The 18,075-nt window shown below is 34.3% G+C and overlaps 2 protein-coding genes across 2 annotated transcripts; one reads left to right on the top strand and one right to left on the bottom strand.

Annotated features, from left to right (window-relative positions):
* Nucleotides 1-8: 8 nt before the first annotated feature.
* On the bottom strand, nucleotides 9-10,990 carry LOC129000073 (developmentally-regulated GTP-binding protein 2-like). The gene is made up of 7 exons (XM_054426946.1): nucleotides 10,819-10,990; nucleotides 9,651-9,808; nucleotides 8,736-8,906; nucleotides 7,949-8,092; nucleotides 3,916-4,181; nucleotides 2,580-2,781; nucleotides 9-139 (listed from the first exon to the last, which is right to left on the bottom strand). The coding sequence occupies exons 1-7, from the start codon at nucleotides 10,880-10,882 to the stop codon at nucleotides 53-55; spliced, it is 1,092 nt and encodes a 363-aa protein (XP_054282921.1). The 5' UTR covers nucleotides 10,883-10,990; the 3' UTR covers nucleotides 9-52.
* Nucleotides 10,991-12,344: 1,354 nt separating this feature from the next.
* LOC129001578 (uncharacterized) lies at nucleotides 12,345-14,797 on the top strand. The gene is made up of 3 exons (XM_054428919.1): nucleotides 12,345-12,705; nucleotides 13,802-14,019; nucleotides 14,563-14,797. The coding sequence occupies exons 1-3, from the start codon at nucleotides 12,379-12,381 to the stop codon at nucleotides 14,591-14,593; spliced, it is 576 nt and encodes a 191-aa protein (XP_054284894.1). The 5' UTR covers nucleotides 12,345-12,378; the 3' UTR covers nucleotides 14,594-14,797.
* The last annotated feature ends 3,278 nt before the right edge of the window (nucleotides 14,798-18,075 follow it).

Genomic DNA, 18,075 nt, shown 5'->3' with positions numbered 1-18,075 from the left:
TAAACATCTTTTGGAAAATGTATGTATAATATAAACAAGATGTATAAAGTAATCACTTTTTGACGATCTGTATAACATCTTCGTCAGCCATTGTGTGTTGGAGACCAACTCTTTGTGGGGAGTATTTGGTGCTCGTGCCCTAAAACATCAAGCATCTCTGTAAGGGCACAGTAAAAGTAGACAGTTTGGGACACAACCGCATTGTTGAACCATAGGAAAACTGGTGACATTTCTGTGTTAAAGCAATCAATATTCAAGGAAAACTAAAATTAAACTGAGAAGTTGCAGTAAAAAAAAAAATAGGAACACTATGGAATTTATTGCAAAGTGTATCATGAACATAAAGAAATTGCACCATACATATTTGATAAGCTTACAGGTTATGAATATAGTTTGTTGAACAATAATTTATGTTACTGCCAAGTGATAAGGGTTGTATATTACTATTAAATAAATACAGTAGAACCCCGGTTAACCGAATTCTGGTGTTTCATAAGATAATAAAGGGAAGTGATACGTAATGTCAATAGATAGATAAATATAGGCTACATGGGCAAACAAATTTCTTTTGATTAAAGCAATTACCCAGGAGCTAATAATAATACTAACGAGAGGTCGTCCAGTGGTCGAAACTCGACCAAAAATATCTAATGTACTGTACTCACTTATCTATTTTACCCCACACTGTAAATAAAACATGTGATTGGAGTTTCTTCTATTTGTTTTGATTTTCTGTTTATATTTCGTTGTTATTTCGTCACCATGGCAACGCATAAGATCCATGTTAATTTTTTCAAATTTTTAAACTCATTTTTCGCGCTTATCTTTGAGCCTATTTAAATTTATAAAGGGATTCTGCACACCTAGAGGAAAATAGCTTTCTAACGGTATGCGTAGATTTTACCTACGATGCACACGAGCTGAGAAAATACCCCCGCCGCAGCAAACCTGTCGTCTAAGCGAATTTCCATTTGGCCGAATTGATTTTCAATTTCGATCTATTTAAATAACATTAGGTTTAATGAGTACCTAGGTTTGCTGCTACAAGGAAACTAATAAAGTAGTGTGTTTTAAGTAAAATATTGATAGCTTACTATAAAATAAATAAATTTGCCAAGTTTGATCAAAATATATCCATAAACAAGCAAACTACAACATTTTACAATATTCTCCATAAGAATAACATGAGAATTTTAAATTTACCATTTTTTTAGTTTTCTCCGTAACCAATAACCGTACAAAAACACTTTGATATACTGAATTGTTTGTTTTTTTAAGCTCTTTAAGAAGGTTTAGAGAAAAAATAGGAAATTTTGTGTTTTGAGGGTAAGAAGTGAGAAAAACCAATTTTTACCCCATAAAACCCTGTTCCCATGGTCCGATCATGCTGGATCGCGAACTCATTCAAGTTTATCCCGCCTTACACCTTCAAACCAAATTTTATCAAAATCGGATGAAAATTACTCAAGTTATCGTGTTCACGGACACATATATATATATATAAATCTATATATATATATATATATATATACATATATAAAAATTTGAACGAATGGTGTTTTTGGCCTCTGGGGACATAAAAATGAAAAAGTAAATCGGTCCCGGGCCTAAGTCTTACCATGAGACCTACGGTAATAGCTACTTCCCTATAGGGAAATTCGCTAAAAGGTTTTAAAGAAACATGCTTGCCTATTAATATATAGATAGATTCTGTGGATTTGATGTATGGAACGTTAAACTGTAATGTTGGGGTCTTTTACAAGAGACAAATACCTGTAGACACTGTCTTGTGATATTTACACTGAAAATTGTCCGAGTGAAAAAGTAAAACTCACCTAACTGTAGTTTACTGAGTGTAGTGTATTTTTACTGAGCAGCAATCTTACAAGTAAAAGATCGATTATACAACACTACAGATGAAAGGTCAAATGCATTATTTTGTGAAAAAATTAAGCAGCTATTCAAACAGCAAGTGAGTAATAATTAGAACTAGGCCAAGGGGTAGCTTTAATTGCAGAGCTGTTTATTTATTTCCATGACACTTTTTGTGCAAGGTTTGGAAATGTCAATTTGCAATGCACTACATGTATTTATTTATTCATTAAGTTAACTTATTTACCTGGGTACCAAATTCTTTACCAGGTGCATTTGTCTTTCATGCTGTAGGCCTAGTCATGTTTTGAGTTGTCTTCAAGGTATTTAAATTATTACATTTTGCCGGAATCTATTGTAACTCATGTTATTTAATGATGAATAAAGATTTGATTTGATTTGAAAAATACTATGCTAACAACCACACCACAAAAGACACTCCCAACCAATTACTGTACCACTATTCTCCACAAGTAGGCCTATTGAGCCAATTTCAACGTTTGGTGTGAAAAACATTGCCCTAACCTTTGATTATCACTACAATTGTTCCAATTTCTAATATTTTTAGCTTTTCACCCCGAAGAACGTAAGTTGTTCTCAGATTTTGGTGTTGCGATCTAGCCACACAAGATGCAGTCTTTTTACCTTCCCTGTCTCATAAAGCCAGGGTATTGTCTAGTAAGTGTATAATCATTGGAAACACTCACCCAGACGAGAGCGTATTTGAACTGAGCCGCAAGTGTTCGGTGTATAGAGTGGCAGACATGTTCTACCGTGACACCGCGCCGCAGGATCAATCCATCGTCAAAGTCTGGCGGCTGTCCCGGCTTCTTGGTGTACACTCGTATTAGAGCTAGCTCCTCCCATAGCGATTCCAGCAAATAGTCTAGGTTGAGCTTCATGTTGCAACTGTAAGATATTTTGTCACTTCACATCTTCAAACAAGGTTCTTTCCAGCTGGAGTGTGGCTTTTGTAAAAACAATCTTAATAGCAAAGGAAATTCATTTTTTGATATCCTACTTATAATAAAAAGAGACAACGAACCGCTGATCGGCATGTCGTGTGATCTTGAACTGGACATACCAAACAATGTTGCTACCAAACATGTGTACTCACCGTGACTGATCCAATCAATCTAGAGTTTCTGTGTGAAGTGCAACTATTTATCAGCCTGTGTTATTTGTTCAGTGTAAAATTTTATTGTTAACAAATTCTCGGATAAAATGTACTTTAAGATGTGGCCATCACCACAAATCGTAGTTAAACCCAACTCCAAAGGATATTTCAAGACGATTGAATATTTACTCAATTATTTAATACCAAAAAATACCCCTACCACAGTAAACTTGCAGACTAAGCAAATTTAATTTGGATTTTTACCGAGATACTTCTTCAAGCGTGTCAAATTCATTCCCTATTTCAAATGGGCATTAGGTTTCAATGAGTACTTAGGATTTCATGATGGAATGGCCTCTGGAGTCAGTCGCAACTTACCCTCAGCGGGCACCGTACTACCTGTTTTGTTACAGTCTGGTAAACCAGTTTAAAATGTATTGTTTTGCGTTATGTGTCGTGTTATTTATATACTATTAAACTTTTTATGAACTCCTTCCCGAGGAATATTCAATGGTTACAGTACTTGACTATCTTCAGGCCTGATGATGTGCTCCATCTGAAGCACGAAACAGCTGTAGTCATACGAGCTACATAGGATCGTTTTGGACAGTAACAAGGTGATATAAACCCCTATACAAACTGAGGATTGCTCCGAGTTATGGGGTTCAACACACAATATACCATGAGTGTGTTATATAGTATACCAGAAGGCTGTTTTATGGCCTCTGGAGACTTCAAAATTAATAAGTATATTGATCCCTGTCTAAGTTTTACTGTGTACGGTAACTTATTAGCTAAAAATTTGCTAAAAAATAAAATACATTTAACTTTTTAAAAACCTTGGAACTTCGGAATCTTGAACAAGAACACATCTTTCAGAATCAGAATCAGTTTTTTTTCCAATCGGCCTCATTACTATATCTCACCTGACGACGACCGAGTGTGGTTGTCTCGCCAATCTGTCCACTTCCTCCATGCTAATCTGATCTATCTTGTTGTAGACATACAAACAAGGTAGGTACACTCGATTGGCGCTGATCACATCTATCAGCTCGTCTGCCGTTGCATCTTCCCTGAACAACACCTCCGCATTGAAGATCTTATACTCGTGCAAGATCATCTGGACCAGTTTCTCGTCAATCTTGGTCAGTGGACATGTCGAGTTGAATGCTATTCCTCCACCTTTTTTCACCTGAATTTGTAACAATATTATTCAGTTATAAACAATTTTAAGAAGGTAAAGAAATTTTGGTACTTGAGGTTGTTTCAAATCATTGATTAACTGCGGAAGGGTGCAAGGCTCAACTAATGTGTAAGGCACCAACGAAGACAAAAATAGGAAAATAAGACGTATTAAAGATCATAGTTTCTTCTGGGGCAGAAGTATGGAATTTACAGCAAAGAATGTAACTGGTACAACCTGGATGAATGATATATAGAGCGCTATTAAAGGTGAAACAAGATAGGATGAAATTAAGATTTCAAGATTTCTATTTCGCCATAGGTTAACAAAGATAGTGAATTTGACATTTGTCAGCGAGTTGTTAAATCTAAATATAAATCTGTCTATTTTGTTCATCTCTTATCAGAAGAGGAGAGTTGAAGACAGGTAAAGACATATACTGACTGACCTTTGTAAATAAATGTAGTAAATATTGTACCCATCTCAAACGTACAATGATTGGAAAAATAAAGATAAACTATTCCTGCTGTCCTCGACCATTGGTCTTTCAATAAATGACCCTTGCTAATGAAACAGCCAGTCTTAATATTAAAGCTACACAAGGCATCTCGCTCCATTCAACACTCATTATTTACTTAATAACTAGGGTTGCTTTCAGAGAGGTGAAAGCCAGTTGAGCGGAACAAACGTGATTTGATATTTGTATAAGTAACTAAATGTAAAAAGGTCAATAGATTTATTTACTAATGCTGGTTTTAAAGATTTAAATTATAATAATTCAAATTTACCTCTTCGAGAAGTGCATTATGGTAGTTTTGACCAGGAAAATATTACAGTAGCTGGAATCTGATATTAACATCCAAAAAGGGCATTAAAGTATAAAAAAGAGAAAGGAAATTTAACATTCAAATTCAACTGTAGCCTACAACTAAAACATTGGACTTCATTTTTCACCCTTACAATTGGTTAAAGTATTTAAGTATAAAAAAACAGTACCTATTAAAAAACGAGTATTGTATAACAACAGGAGAGGAAATGTGACATTTAAATTCAACTGTGCAGCATAAACATCGGTTAAACTCAGCTTTCTTTGCTGGAAATAATTTATGATTGTTAGTACCAAGTATTCTTGATGGAGGATATGATTGTAATGTAACTGGAATGTAGGTCTTCTGCCATTATTAGATTTTAATACTGGCCTTAATAATACCATTGGCCATTGAATACAGTAGATTTTGATGAAAATGCTGGCTACAAATTCAACATGGGGATGGAATGTCTAGTTGTATTGATAGTCAAAGATAAAACATAGGCCTACGAAAAATTTAGGGCTATTTTAATGTAAGACTCAAATGTAAAACGCCTTTAAAAGACTAAAATAAACTGAATTATCAGTCATGTATTTCAATGTGTAAAAACAGCAAAAAGACTTACTTATTGAACAATAAAATAAGATGGCTGAAATGTAGGCATAAACATAAGTAATAAGTAAACATCGCATTCAGCTGATTTAAGTGAAAACAGAATAATCTATACATATTTAATACGCAAGCAGGTTTTTTGTGACAATTACTCCTCCGAAACTACTGAACCGATTTACATGTTCTTGGTGTCATTGGAAAGAGCGTAACGTGAAGTTGTGCAGGAAACTTTCTTTTTAGGGAAATAATTAGAGGGTGAGGCCCTGGGGCCCTTTAAAGTTTTGTATTTCTCCATAAGATTAACATGGGAAACAAATATTGTTATGAAACTCCAGCTGTTGTCAGAAATTAAAAGTGAGAAGAAGAACATATGTTAATTGTAAACAGTCAATAAGTTTGCTAATTTAACAGTTAGTTTGCCACAAACATTTACTTACTCGGTTGAAATGAAATAGTTACTATTTGAATTTGGGTTGGCGTAATTATTACAATGGGAAAAAACGAGAGAGTCTGGATAAATTGATATACTAAAAAGAAAACTGAATTAACACTGTGCTGCATTTCTTAGTAATCATTGAAAGAGACGATTTGCAAACTATGGAAACATAGGAAAGTCATAGAACACCACCAAGGGGAAGAAATAGAAATAATGTGTGTTATAAACACTAAAAAAATCAGCTTTTGAAAAATGATAAGATATTTACAAGAAATGTTGATTATATCGATCTGTTATGTACATCTTGAGTATTCCATAATCTTTGAGTCGAATCTTTTATAGTCATAAAAAATAAGACTGTTATTCGTTTTAAAATAACGCCTGTAATACTTAGCAATTGCTCGATTTCGAGCAACAGGGACACTAGTATAATAAGTAGGGAAGACATGCCTTAAATATACAATGTAGATAATATAATTAGAAATTAGTAGCCTACTTCTGGACAGGCCTAGACAATTATCCATACCGTGGTTAAAAGTGTACTTCTATAAGCCCAGGTTTACTTATTACGGTTGTAACTGGACGTATTGCCGTGGCTTGGCAATCAAATAACAGTATTTATATAGGATAGGCTACTGTTATCAACATTTGAAATGACTGAATTGTTACCAAATTACTGTTTCACAAAATGCAGATTCCATTTTCAGCCGAGCCATTAAAATGAGGATCTGCCGAACAATTATTAATATTACAGAATAGTATATAATGATATACAACTTTTCACATTCCATAAATTATATGTTAGTTTTGCTATGATCAAAGGTCCAAATCCAAATGTTCTCTTTTCTTTTGGTCAGTATGTAATAATTTGCTAGAATCATTGACTTTATATAAAGTCAAAGCTAGAATACTGTAGATGGTTTGTTAAGTTAAGACCATATGAAAGCATTTTTGACATCGTTTCCCCGTTTAACCTCAACCAACTATTCCATTCCAAAAGATAAAAATTATATGGTGCAACAAAAATAAACAACCCGATCACCTACCTATAACCTACACTTTACCTTCCTAATCTAACCTTACTTCAAAACACTTAATGTAGTCACGAATACTCATAAACCCCGACCTACCTCCCCACATGCCTAAATTAGATCAGTGTTCAATCTGCGTTTTATCAATAAGTGTAATAACTTACTGTACCGTCGATGTAATTCAACATAATATAACCATAGATAAAACATACTTGTGTTGGTTAGTCTATGATATAACCTATGAGGTATTATCGGATTAAATACCGATTTCGATGCGGTTCGATATATCGCTTCTTATTAAATCCTGATTTCTAACATTGGCTGCTTCTAATCAGCTGGCAACACAAATAGGTTCCCAAGAAAGTAGTAACCGGTCCGTATCCCTCCGCTCCTTGTTTATGCTACGCGCATTGAGAAAGTAGTTCCGTATATTTTCTCGATTTTCAGTGAATTCCGCGCCTTAAAAAATGTTTTAACGGCATTTTCTTGTTTATTAAAATCATAGGAATGTTTTAAAAACGTTAAAAATAAAAGTATAGAAAGTTCAGAAATACCTTGTTTACATTTTTCTTGTAAACAAAAAAACTGTCATAACTACTTTAGTCCCATAAGCCTAATGTTAAAAATTTGAAATTTTAAGTTCGTTTTAAATTGCATTAGCATTATCTAATTGAAATTCGTTTGTTTACAAACCATCTCATTATTAGTCTAAGTAGTCTTGTTAAGTTTGGCTGAAATGTGTTCAGCCGTTATTGAGTGATGGTGTTATATTGTTTGCATTGAAGTTGATCCCAAAGAGCTTCGCTCGCTCCGCTCAATTAAAATATGGACCTAGGTGGAATCCACATCTCAATTGGTAATATAATAACAGCTAACGTAGGCCCCTACCTTAAAGTAAATGTTGGGCTTCTCTTTGTTCAGCCTGATTCCCACACTTTCCAGTTCTTTCTCCAACAAGGCTCGTTGAACGTCTTGTTTGGTTGCGTCCAGCATCATGAGCACCAGATCAGCTGTTCGAGCTACTGCGATGACCTGAACAAGAAAACCATTAGATTATAAAGCTGAAGGTGATCTGAAACAAAGGGTAAATAGAGCCTTTAGAGCATTTGATATTTAAAACAAAGTACGAAGAACAATACGATATCTAGATGATAGGCTTCCAATGTAACAGCAGATTGTCATATCTAGGTCTTCGGGTGATGACTGTGTCATTGAATAAGCAAGTTTAATTTTTGTGTAGTCTCGAGTCACTTAGGCCTAATATTAAATAAGAGGTTAATTTATGGTGGGTAAGCCTCTGGATAGTAAATTGCAATATAAAAATGGTTTATGTTACCTTTTTGTGTCAAACGATCTATGTGTGGTTAGTCTCAACTACAGCTGTTTCATGTCCCTAGGGCACATCTTCAGGATGTCAGAAGAACGTTAGATAAAAAGCGCATTCATCCGTGGATGAATTTTTTGAGATATGCCATGTCTATTAAATACGAAATACACAAAAAACAACATTTAAATGATACAAATTTACAAACTTGGCCAAGGGATGAACACACGAGACAGGCGCCAGTGGATGTTGCAACATGACGCAACATGTAAAATTAATACATTAATGCATGATAACTAGGGCTAAAAAAGATCAATATCAATGATTCCCTAGCCTATCAAATATGCCAACCTGTCTTCCTCTTCCTTTGCCTTGCGATGCACCTTCAATGATTCCTGGCAGATCGAGCAGCTGTATGTTGGCACCCTTGTACTCAATTACGCCCGGGATACACGTCAGTGTTGTAAATTCGTACGATGCTGCCTCCGACTCAGTGTGCGTCAAGGTAGACAACAGGGTTGACTGAAAAAACCAACAGGTTTGGAGTTTGACCTTTGACATTTATAGTACTAGACATCATTCAATACTATAAAGTTGTTGCCAATTGTAGAATAAAAAATGGCAGTGTGTGCAGATATAAAATAAAAATACTGATTTCTGTTGAATATTTAAACTTTACTCAAAGGTCTTTTAGCTGTCTGTTGATTTGCGTTGTTTGTTAGTGTGGTAGAGAGGACTGACCAACAGCCAAGCGGGCTAAGGCGTTCATGCTCGGAGACAGTACTATTAGCAGAGGATGGGCATTTTGTTCCGTATAGACAAAAAAAAATAAAGTTATATTGAAATGAAACTGTTCTTAACCAACCTAACATAGGCAGCCAAACTTGCTGTAAACTTACCATTTCAAAATTCTGTTTGATATTCCCCATTGGCCTATGCCTTTTCTGTTATCAAACGGAATTTTGAGATGGTACAGCAAGTTTGTTCAGTCATTTTAGTTTAGACAGTTTAATTTCTTAATCCATATACCGGTATATTATTTTTGACTAAACAAGATCAGTTGTTAATTTATAATTTAAATGCGATTGAATATACCTAAAACAGAAGGAATATGGATCGTAAAGGAAAAAAAAATACTGTATCGATAACTTATATCTTAAAAAATCATCACTAATAATGAACGTTCCCCTTAACAGGAAAGTACCTAGTTGACAGCTTAATGATCTTATTGGCTAGGCTATATAAAATCAAATTGATTTAGCTTACTTTACCGACTGAAGGGAAGCCTATTAAAGCTACACGAGCGTCTCCAGATTTCAAGACATCAAATCCCTCTCCTTTCTCAGATTTTTTTGAGGGTTCTAGCAACTGAGCTCTATACTTAGCAAGCTTTGCCTTCAATACTCCAAGATGGTATTCAGTAGCTGAAACATTTCATTATTTTTACTAAAATATTAGCACCACCTGTCAAGGTTTTCCTCAATAAGTAAGGCCTATGTTAGAGATGTGACTAGTGTGTGTAGTGAAGTTAAACTCTTCATTTAGGAGATATCCAAGAATACCTTCTACGCACCTTAAAAAAATGTTTTAAGTTAACTTACCTAAAGATGAAAGAAAGTCCAGAAATACCGATTTTGAGGGTAGAAGGTGTGTGGGCCGTTGTAGCTCAAACGCTAGCTGTATTGAAATAATATGATAAAGTTCTGGGACAGTGACGTCGTCCTGTAATCCAGATACCTGGAGGTCATGAATTGTGGGAATTTATAGCAGGATACACTGTGGATAAGGTACTCCCTGGTGTGGATTAACGTCCGTACTAGTGAGTACTACGACTATCCGCAGTTAGTACTATCCTGATAATTAGACCAATTCGTTAATACCAAGGCAAGAATGTGGTTTGGATTCCACTATAAACTGTAGGTCACTAAGTTGCCATTGGCTGTTTAGACTATTAATTAACAGCTGTGTCTAAGGAATATGTCGGCCTTAGTCACTAACAAGACTACAAGATCGCGCCACTCATCCTTCACTCATATTTGAGTTTAAATATGCACATAGTGGCGTCCCTGTCTTAAACAATTGATATAATTGAATCAAAACAATAATAACTGTAATGTTCAAGCCAATCAAGCAAGACATTCTTCTCATGCCAACTTGACTCGAGCCTTTGGTCACATTGTTCTTAAATACAGTATTAGATAGGCCTAGGCTACTAGATTTTTGTGGCTTTAGAAAACCTAACCTACAATTTTGAGGTAAATTGTGTTTGGGCGTTATAAATTGAGTAAAATAAAGTAGGTACGTTTTAAATCATTGAAAAATTACACTGGGCCCTAACTGTGAGTTGCTTATTAAAAAAAAAAAAAATAGTAAGTTGATCTGCAGTTATATTTAGGGGTTAGGTTAATTTGTTTAACTTAGTATGCTACTTTACCTTTGTTTTTTTGAGTCCGAGCAATTTCTTTTTCTATTTCAGATATTTTTTCTAATATACCCATTGTTTTAAAAGCTTAACTTGGCAAATGGTGTTAGTTACACTTCAATAACAGGCTCTAAAATAAAAACATCTTCAAAATGTCACGTTTGTTTCTTTTCTTCTGCTGAGAAGAGAGTGAGAACAACTAACAGAGAAGTACAAAAATAGGAGGGTTGCGTTGCGGCTGCGAAGTGCGAACTCGAACGAACTAACTGCGGCGACCCCCGGGCGACCGGCGGACACGGATTGGGCAGGAGTGCTGCAGGTTGCAAGCAATCTAATCTGACGACAGGGACAGGATCTGCGTGCTGTGTTTTGTTTTGATCGATGGGATGGGAAGTGCGAAGTTGAAGTTAGTTGCGTTGCAGCATTGACTTTATATCTGTTGCAGTATCAAACAAACAGCTGTTAAAAAAATTTAACATATTTAAAGACTGAAGATGTATTTTTGAACCATGTTATTTACTTCATGAAACTGCTGTGCTTTCGTTGTTTCGAACGATCGTTGTCCATGAATATTTATTTATTATGAGACCAAATAAAGCTTTCTGTTCTTTATCGTGGTTTCGTACATAAAACCTGATATTACACCTGCTACATTGTTTTTTTTGTCACAAAACGTATGTAATTTTGTAAAAATAATTCAAGGAAGAAAAGATATTGCAACTTTCCTTCTATAAAAATATCATTGTTACTCTCACCACTTACCCATGATAAAGGCTCATTGACAAGCTTATGGGAGAAAGTAACTTATTTGTCAGATTAGATTGCTGATATCGTTTAGGTGGCTGTATTTACCCACGGCCGCCTTTTACTCCAGGCAGCGGCATTCGAAGTGGCAACGTCGCAAGTAGGGTTGTAACAGCTGTTTTGTTTGGAAGCAGCTAATGGTATTTGTGTATTTACGAAAGCTGAAAGCTTGTTTACTGGACGATGAAAGTTAATTGGCTCTGCCTTAATGTACAGATATATATTTTTCAATTCATATTGTTTTTGTTTTAAATTCCGTTTGTTTTATTTCAATATTTTAATAAATTTATCTTCATAAATTTTAATTTAAACGAATAATACGTGAATTAATGAATGGGTGTCACCTGTCTGCCATGTTATCTTATGGGACGTCTGACACTAAACAACACCACTTGCAACGTTGCCAATTCTATCAGGCCGCGGCCTGGAGTTAGAATTTACCTTTTTAGGTGGCCGTGGTGGTACCGGCCACCGGCACCACCAAACTGGAATTGAATTGGCAACACTGGTTCAAGTTCTTGTCGTTCTTGTTGAAGTTCATGTTCTTTTCTCTTTCCATGTTTATGTGCAATGCAAAAATGCAAACTTGGCTTGGCTTTGGCTAGGCCTTTTTCTTTTCTTTCACTTGACTGTCAGTGTCAGTAACATAATATTATTGTGTTTAATAGGTTAATGACAAGACAATTCCTTCAAAAGTTTCATTTCCGATCCGATGTGAATATACACACCTTCTCTTAAACTTATTTTTCTTCAAGAAAATCAACCAAAATGGGTACTATGTTGGTTAACAACAATTATTTTAGGCAGAGACTTAGGCAAATGGAAGAATTGTATCCAGAACCTCCAGCCCTAGGAGATTGTGATTGCACGTCATATTCATATTTTGTCCTCTCAGTTTTATTTTTTACTTTTGGATCTTTTATAACAGTGTTGGCATTAAGTGGGGGTGATTATTTGTACCTCCACCTCGGTCATATGTGGTTGGTAGGCCCAATATTATGTTGTTCTGGAATAATGGTTGCAGTAAAAATCATTTTGTACTTGAGAAGAAAGAGTGTTATTCAGATGCTTTTACGGCAGAGGACTTTATTAAGGGTAAGTTACGTTTAATTGGGGGTTGATTCTTACTGTCAGTTTTGAAAAATTCACCAGGATTTTCCTGATTAGCAAAGCTTAGGGTGTATTCAAGTGAACAAATGAGGGTATGTCTAGACCCGCTGCACTTTACTTTAGGTCCTACACTCATTCGAATGAAAATATCGATCATTCAATCGTTTGGTTAATTAGGTTAGGTTAACCTTACCTAACTAACCAAACGATATAACTTACACAGAGGATACGCGTCCGGTAACCAGACGTGGACTAGGCGTCCGGTAGTGATGTCACCGGGTTGTGGGGTCCCGGAACGCCATTACCACAACGATACGATGTTCGGCCAGCGTTGTTCGTGGTGTAGTGGATAGAGTGCTCGGCTGATATCCAAGAGGTCCCTGGTTCGAAACCCGTCGGTTTCTTTAACTTTTTGTCACAGATTTTGCTTTGAATGTAATTTCTTCTTAACTTTACATCTTTTGTTAGAATTTTTGGCATTTATAATTTTATGTTACGAAGAGAATTGAACCTTCATTTGATTTTTTTCACTATCAGCAAGTTTGGTTGGTTAGGTTAGGTTATGACAGTAACTGCCGGACGCCTAATCCACGTCCGGGTACCGGACGCGTATCCTCTGCGTATAACTTATCGAATAATCGATATATCGATCAATATTTTCATTCGAATGAGTGTAGTAGTAGCTTATGAGTAGGCCTACCTAAAGTATAGTGCAGCCTAAAAATTCGCCTAGTCTGCAGGTTTGCTGCGGCGGGGGGTATTTGATTTTTATTGTAACAAAACAAAATGTTAATAATTTGTCATTTTTACGTTAACTTCCAGATTACATTGAATATACAAATCTTGTGATTTACCTAGGTCTACATTTAAATATGTATTTACCTTAAAATCCTACTTGTTATACGCATTAGGTATTGACAGACAAATTCATTGAATTCCCAGTTCAAATTTAAAAAAGGTAAACTCATAAACTTAGGGCGAATCGATTTATGTGTCCTGTTAGTAGTGTTCTGGATCTTAAATAGGTAGGCCTACTGACATAATTAAATCAGGTAAAATTGATAATGTGCTACATGTCCAGGGACTACAGGAGATAGCACAACAGGGCCAGCATGGTGTTTGTACTCTCTCTGTTATGACGAGAACTCCAAGCACTTTGACTCTGCCTCCCTCCTATGATCTACTAATGGGGGCAGCCGTCGGACCTTCAGAACCCCCACCACCCTCGTACGAGGAAGCTATGTTCCTCATTGGAGATGAAAAGTCAAGAGCTCTGCTTGAGAACAGGCAAAATACAACGTAAGTTTTCATTTTACTTCAGAAATGGTTACTTACTTATTCATTAAGGTCTTGCCAAAATTTTGAATGTACTCTCACGGATTTAACATTTTATTTTAAGTTACTTACAGTTTTTTTTTTTTTTTTTTGTTTTTTTTTACGCTGAATCCAAAAATAGCCTACTAGGCCTACATCATTTTACCTATAACAGTTTTTAAACTAAGTTAGCCATTGCAGTTCAGTTCTTAGAATTGAAAAGATTTACTTAACAGCATTGTGGTTTTACTTTACAAGTAACGGACCAACGAGGTTCAAGGATTAAGAGAAATAACATTTCACATTTGGTCCATACAATTTACAATGAATAAAACCCTATCAATTGATGGGCGAATCTTTTTTTCTCGTACTAGCAAATCCTACACCTTAGCTTTCAAACATGCTACTTGTTTGTTGTAATTTGTTGTGAACAATGAAACCTAAACTACGCTCTAGGTTTTGCTCTGATGTCAATAACAGCATTAACAGTTAAATGAATTATTTCAAAATGTTACTTTTTGTTTTCAGCATTGACAACCAAGGAAAAGAAACCGTTTGAAAGCCTACATTTCACTTAGTAAGTTATAGTTTTATCAATACAGTGATGAATTTAACAAATCTTTTAGCTTTAATTAGACCCATTGTTAATTTTTAACTTTTCATTTTGTAGCTCTTGACATAGAATAGGATGCAAAAGACAGATGTAAGATTTGTCCATCTTTTTGTTAAAAATATTATCTTTTTGATTATCCAATAATAAATTATGTATATTAAGATGCTGTTTTCTTATGCTTAAATATAATATTGGTTGATTAGGTCTCTTTAATTTGTTTACACTTGTTATAAGTTGTAATATCTGTAATTTATCATTGTATTTATTTTTAACTACTGATGACTGAGTTCAAATCATTCAGTATTAAAATTGATAAATATGTTAATTATGGTTATACTGGTGCTTTAACGGTCCAACAATTTTGTGTTGGTTGTAGTTACTTAGTAAAATAAGGCGCAAATATTTTAATATTGGTTTTTTCTAACAATTTGTATTGTTTTCTCATGTTTACAATAAGAGTCAGGATTGATGATGATTTTCTAACATGATGATCATGAGATGAAAACAGTACCACATTGTTTTGTTACAATACATATTTTACATTTTAATCCCATTTGGGTAAACTTAATCGTCTTTCAGTGATGTGTGTGTTTTTTTTCTTCTTTAAGGAAAGGCAATTGGACAAGGGTAATTTGCCATCAGTTTGCAAAGACGTAGATGAGATTTTCAATTATTATGTTTTATGAATTTTTCTTCTTTATGGAATTTTAAATTTATACCTTAATTACTTCAATATTTTAAAGCTGCTTGTTTTAATCCATTTTATAACAAATTTTTACAATTACTTATTGGTAGGCCTATATCACGATTGTACTGATTTTTGTTAAGGTTCATTGTTGACAAAGTTAAATGCTTTAGCCTAACAAATGATACCGTGGAAATTTTCCATCACTGTAAAAGACACTTTATAATCACCATTGAATCTTTTTTCAATCTTAAGGAGTATTTAGGTGCTACATCTACAAAAACAACTTATAATGTTTTCAAAACTTTGAAAATATCTTGTCTACCTTGTTAACATATGTTGTAAACTATGGTTAAACCGTAATACCGTAAAATTTTTATTCTTATATAGTGTCCTATATTGTACATTAGCTTAGTATTTTAAACCTTTTTGGCCTTTTTAGGCGTAGTCCTTAATGCGTGTATAGTGTTAGTCTATGTAGCATAACTTGTACGAAGTTGAACAATATTGTGTAAAAATATCAGAATATTTACTTAAATAGGACTTGTTTTAAGTCATATAGTGAGATCTAAGGTATTATTGTTAGACTTGACATTAAATATATATTTTTCTCACTTTTTATACGGCTTTAAGTCTTAGTTTATGTTCTGGTTAGTGTCATTTTTTAATGGTGATGATTGCTTTTATTTATATTCACTTGGTGTGCTTCCTTTAGTAGTAACTTTATTGTTTAGTGTTACTAAGTCTTGAGTATTGTTTTGGTTTTACATTGTGATAAAAGTCTTAGTTGATAGTTTTAATAGATCAAAACTAATTTTGATAATCAAAATGGTAGTGATGAAAAAATATTGGTACTTAAAATAGAGGATCAAATGAATGTAAGAAAAACTCAAACAGTGCAAATGGATGGTTAGTTTTTGCCCCACTTCTCTATTTTAATGGACTTTCAACGCATAAATTTATTCTGGAAAACAGCTGTTCACATTCTGTTGAGTCACATGGGATCTCATTATGTACTACTGTAATGCATTTTGCCAGACACTGTCTGATTATAATTACTTCCAGTTATTAAGAACCTTATATACGATTTTTTAAACATAAATAATTATCAACGTAACAAAATTTACACCTAACCTAGTTTTCTAAAGATAAAATCACAAAAAGGTTTGTAACCACATACAGTAGTCTAATATTCCACTGGCAGTCCATGGGTTATAAACGAAAACATCAGTCAGTAGGTTATAGACAAAAACATAAACTCTTTGAAAAGTTATGAATACTGTATTAGCAGTTAAGTTCTTAGCCTTTAACCGCTCGTGCGGGGGTATTAGTCCAGGAGCTGAGGGGGGTTGAGCATGCATGAAAGTAGTACGCAATGTTATTGCTGATTATTGTAATATGGACTGTGGTGATCAAAATTACGTATGTCGCCTATTTCAAAAGTGGTCGATAAGGTGGGGGGGAGGGGGCAAACATGGCGGTTTGCGCTATGCGTTAAAACGCTGATAGTTCGAAAACTGAAAAAGATAGAACATCGGTTAAAACGTCGTTGTAATCCTAAAAATGTGGACAACAATAATGGTCATTGGGTCTGAGGTCGTATCTCTATAAATAAACAAGTTATTGTATAAAATATGTAAAAATGGACTTTTCGTGTAGATTTTTTACCGAAAGTAGAATTAATTTGTGAGTGTCGCAAAGAAGTAATATCAAATATCTTTGCTGATAGTTGTAATATGGACTGTGGTGATACAAAATACGCATGTCGCCTACTTTTCAGGTGGTCGAGAACTTGGGGGGAGGGGGGCAAAGATGGCGGAACGCGTTATACATCGAAATGACTGTAGCTCGAGAACGGTACGAGATAGGACATCGGTTAAAACGTAGTTTTAATCCAAAAAATATTACCAATAGAAAAGGTCATTGGGTAAAAAGTCGTATCTTAACTAATAAAAAAGTTATAACAATAATAAGTTTAACAAAATCTACAACGTACAGCTATTTTTTTCGAAAATCGTATGGATTGTTGATAAATAATAGTGTAGCCTAATTACTTAATTACTCGGCTAAATATTAACTATAGGTCGGCCGCTTAGAAAACGACCTCCTCCAGCATTGGTTTAGCATTAGCGCGCAGGTCGTTTTCTAAGCGGCCGAACTATAGATGCATTTTCTTATAAGAAAAAAATATATTATTACGAATACATATGGTTTAAAATGTAAAACACGGCCTCCAAACGCCTTAGGGTTCGTCCGTTAGGTTGCGTTATAATTGCTGCTGTTTTTAAAATAATGATTGCTTGTATTTTGTATTTCATTATACACTGAGTATATAAATGAAATAATGATAAATAAATAATCAAACAAATAAGATAATAATTAAATATGAAATATAATATATAGTAGTTTAATTCCATTGTAAATATAAACACCATAAACTTTAAATTTCTTGACCGCTCTCATGCATTAATTATATATAGATGTATATACATTTGTATCAAAGAAAATATTTACAATTTTTTATTTGTATTAAAGGTGCTAAGAGAAATTAAAAAGGTACCTATTTAAATTCAACAAATAATAGGAACAACCAGTGTAATTGTTATGGATAGAATGAAGAGATTTGCCGTATTTTTTATTATAAGGTATTTACTTTTGTTGTAATGTTTTTTTATTTCATATAACTGTATTAAATAATAATCTGTTACATAATCATATTGTAATAACCTACAACATTATAATA

Source organism: Macrosteles quadrilineatus, unplaced genomic scaffold (genome assembly GCF_028750875.1).
Source record: "Macrosteles quadrilineatus isolate MER2022 unplaced genomic scaffold, UCM_ALF_1.0 Scaffold_8__2_contigs__length_117827958, whole genome shotgun sequence".
Taxonomy (NCBI): domain Eukaryota; kingdom Metazoa; phylum Arthropoda; class Insecta; order Hemiptera; family Cicadellidae; genus Macrosteles; species Macrosteles quadrilineatus.
The sequence above is the reverse complement of the archived record's forward strand: the minus strand, read 5'-3'. Positions and strand labels throughout refer to the sequence as shown.

Bases quoted from the DNA above. Each gene is read 5' to 3' on its own strand.
- LOC129000073 (XM_054426946.1), bottom strand. From the start codon at position 10,882: ATGGGTATATTAGAAAAAATATCTGAAATAGAAAAAGAAATTGCTCGG. The intron at 8,093-8,735 runs GTTGGCATATTT...TTTCTTGTTCAG, and splicing joins GCAAAGGAAGAGGAAGACAG to GTCATCGCAGTAGCTCGAAC. The intron at 2,782-3,915 runs GTGAGATATAGT...AATATCTTACAG, and splicing joins CCACACTCGGTCGTCGTCAG to TTGCAACATGAAGCTCAACC.
- LOC129001578 (XM_054428919.1), top strand. From the start codon at position 12,379: ATGGGTACTATGTTGGTTAACAACAATTATTTTAGGCAGAGACTTAGG. The intron at 12,706-13,801 runs GTAAGTTACGTT...CTACATGTCCAG, and splicing joins GGCAGAGGACTTTATTAAGG to GGACTACAGGAGATAGCACA. The intron at 14,020-14,562 runs GTAAGTTTTCAT...TTTTGTTTTCAG, and splicing joins GAGAACAGGCAAAATACAAC to CATTGACAACCAAGGAAAAG.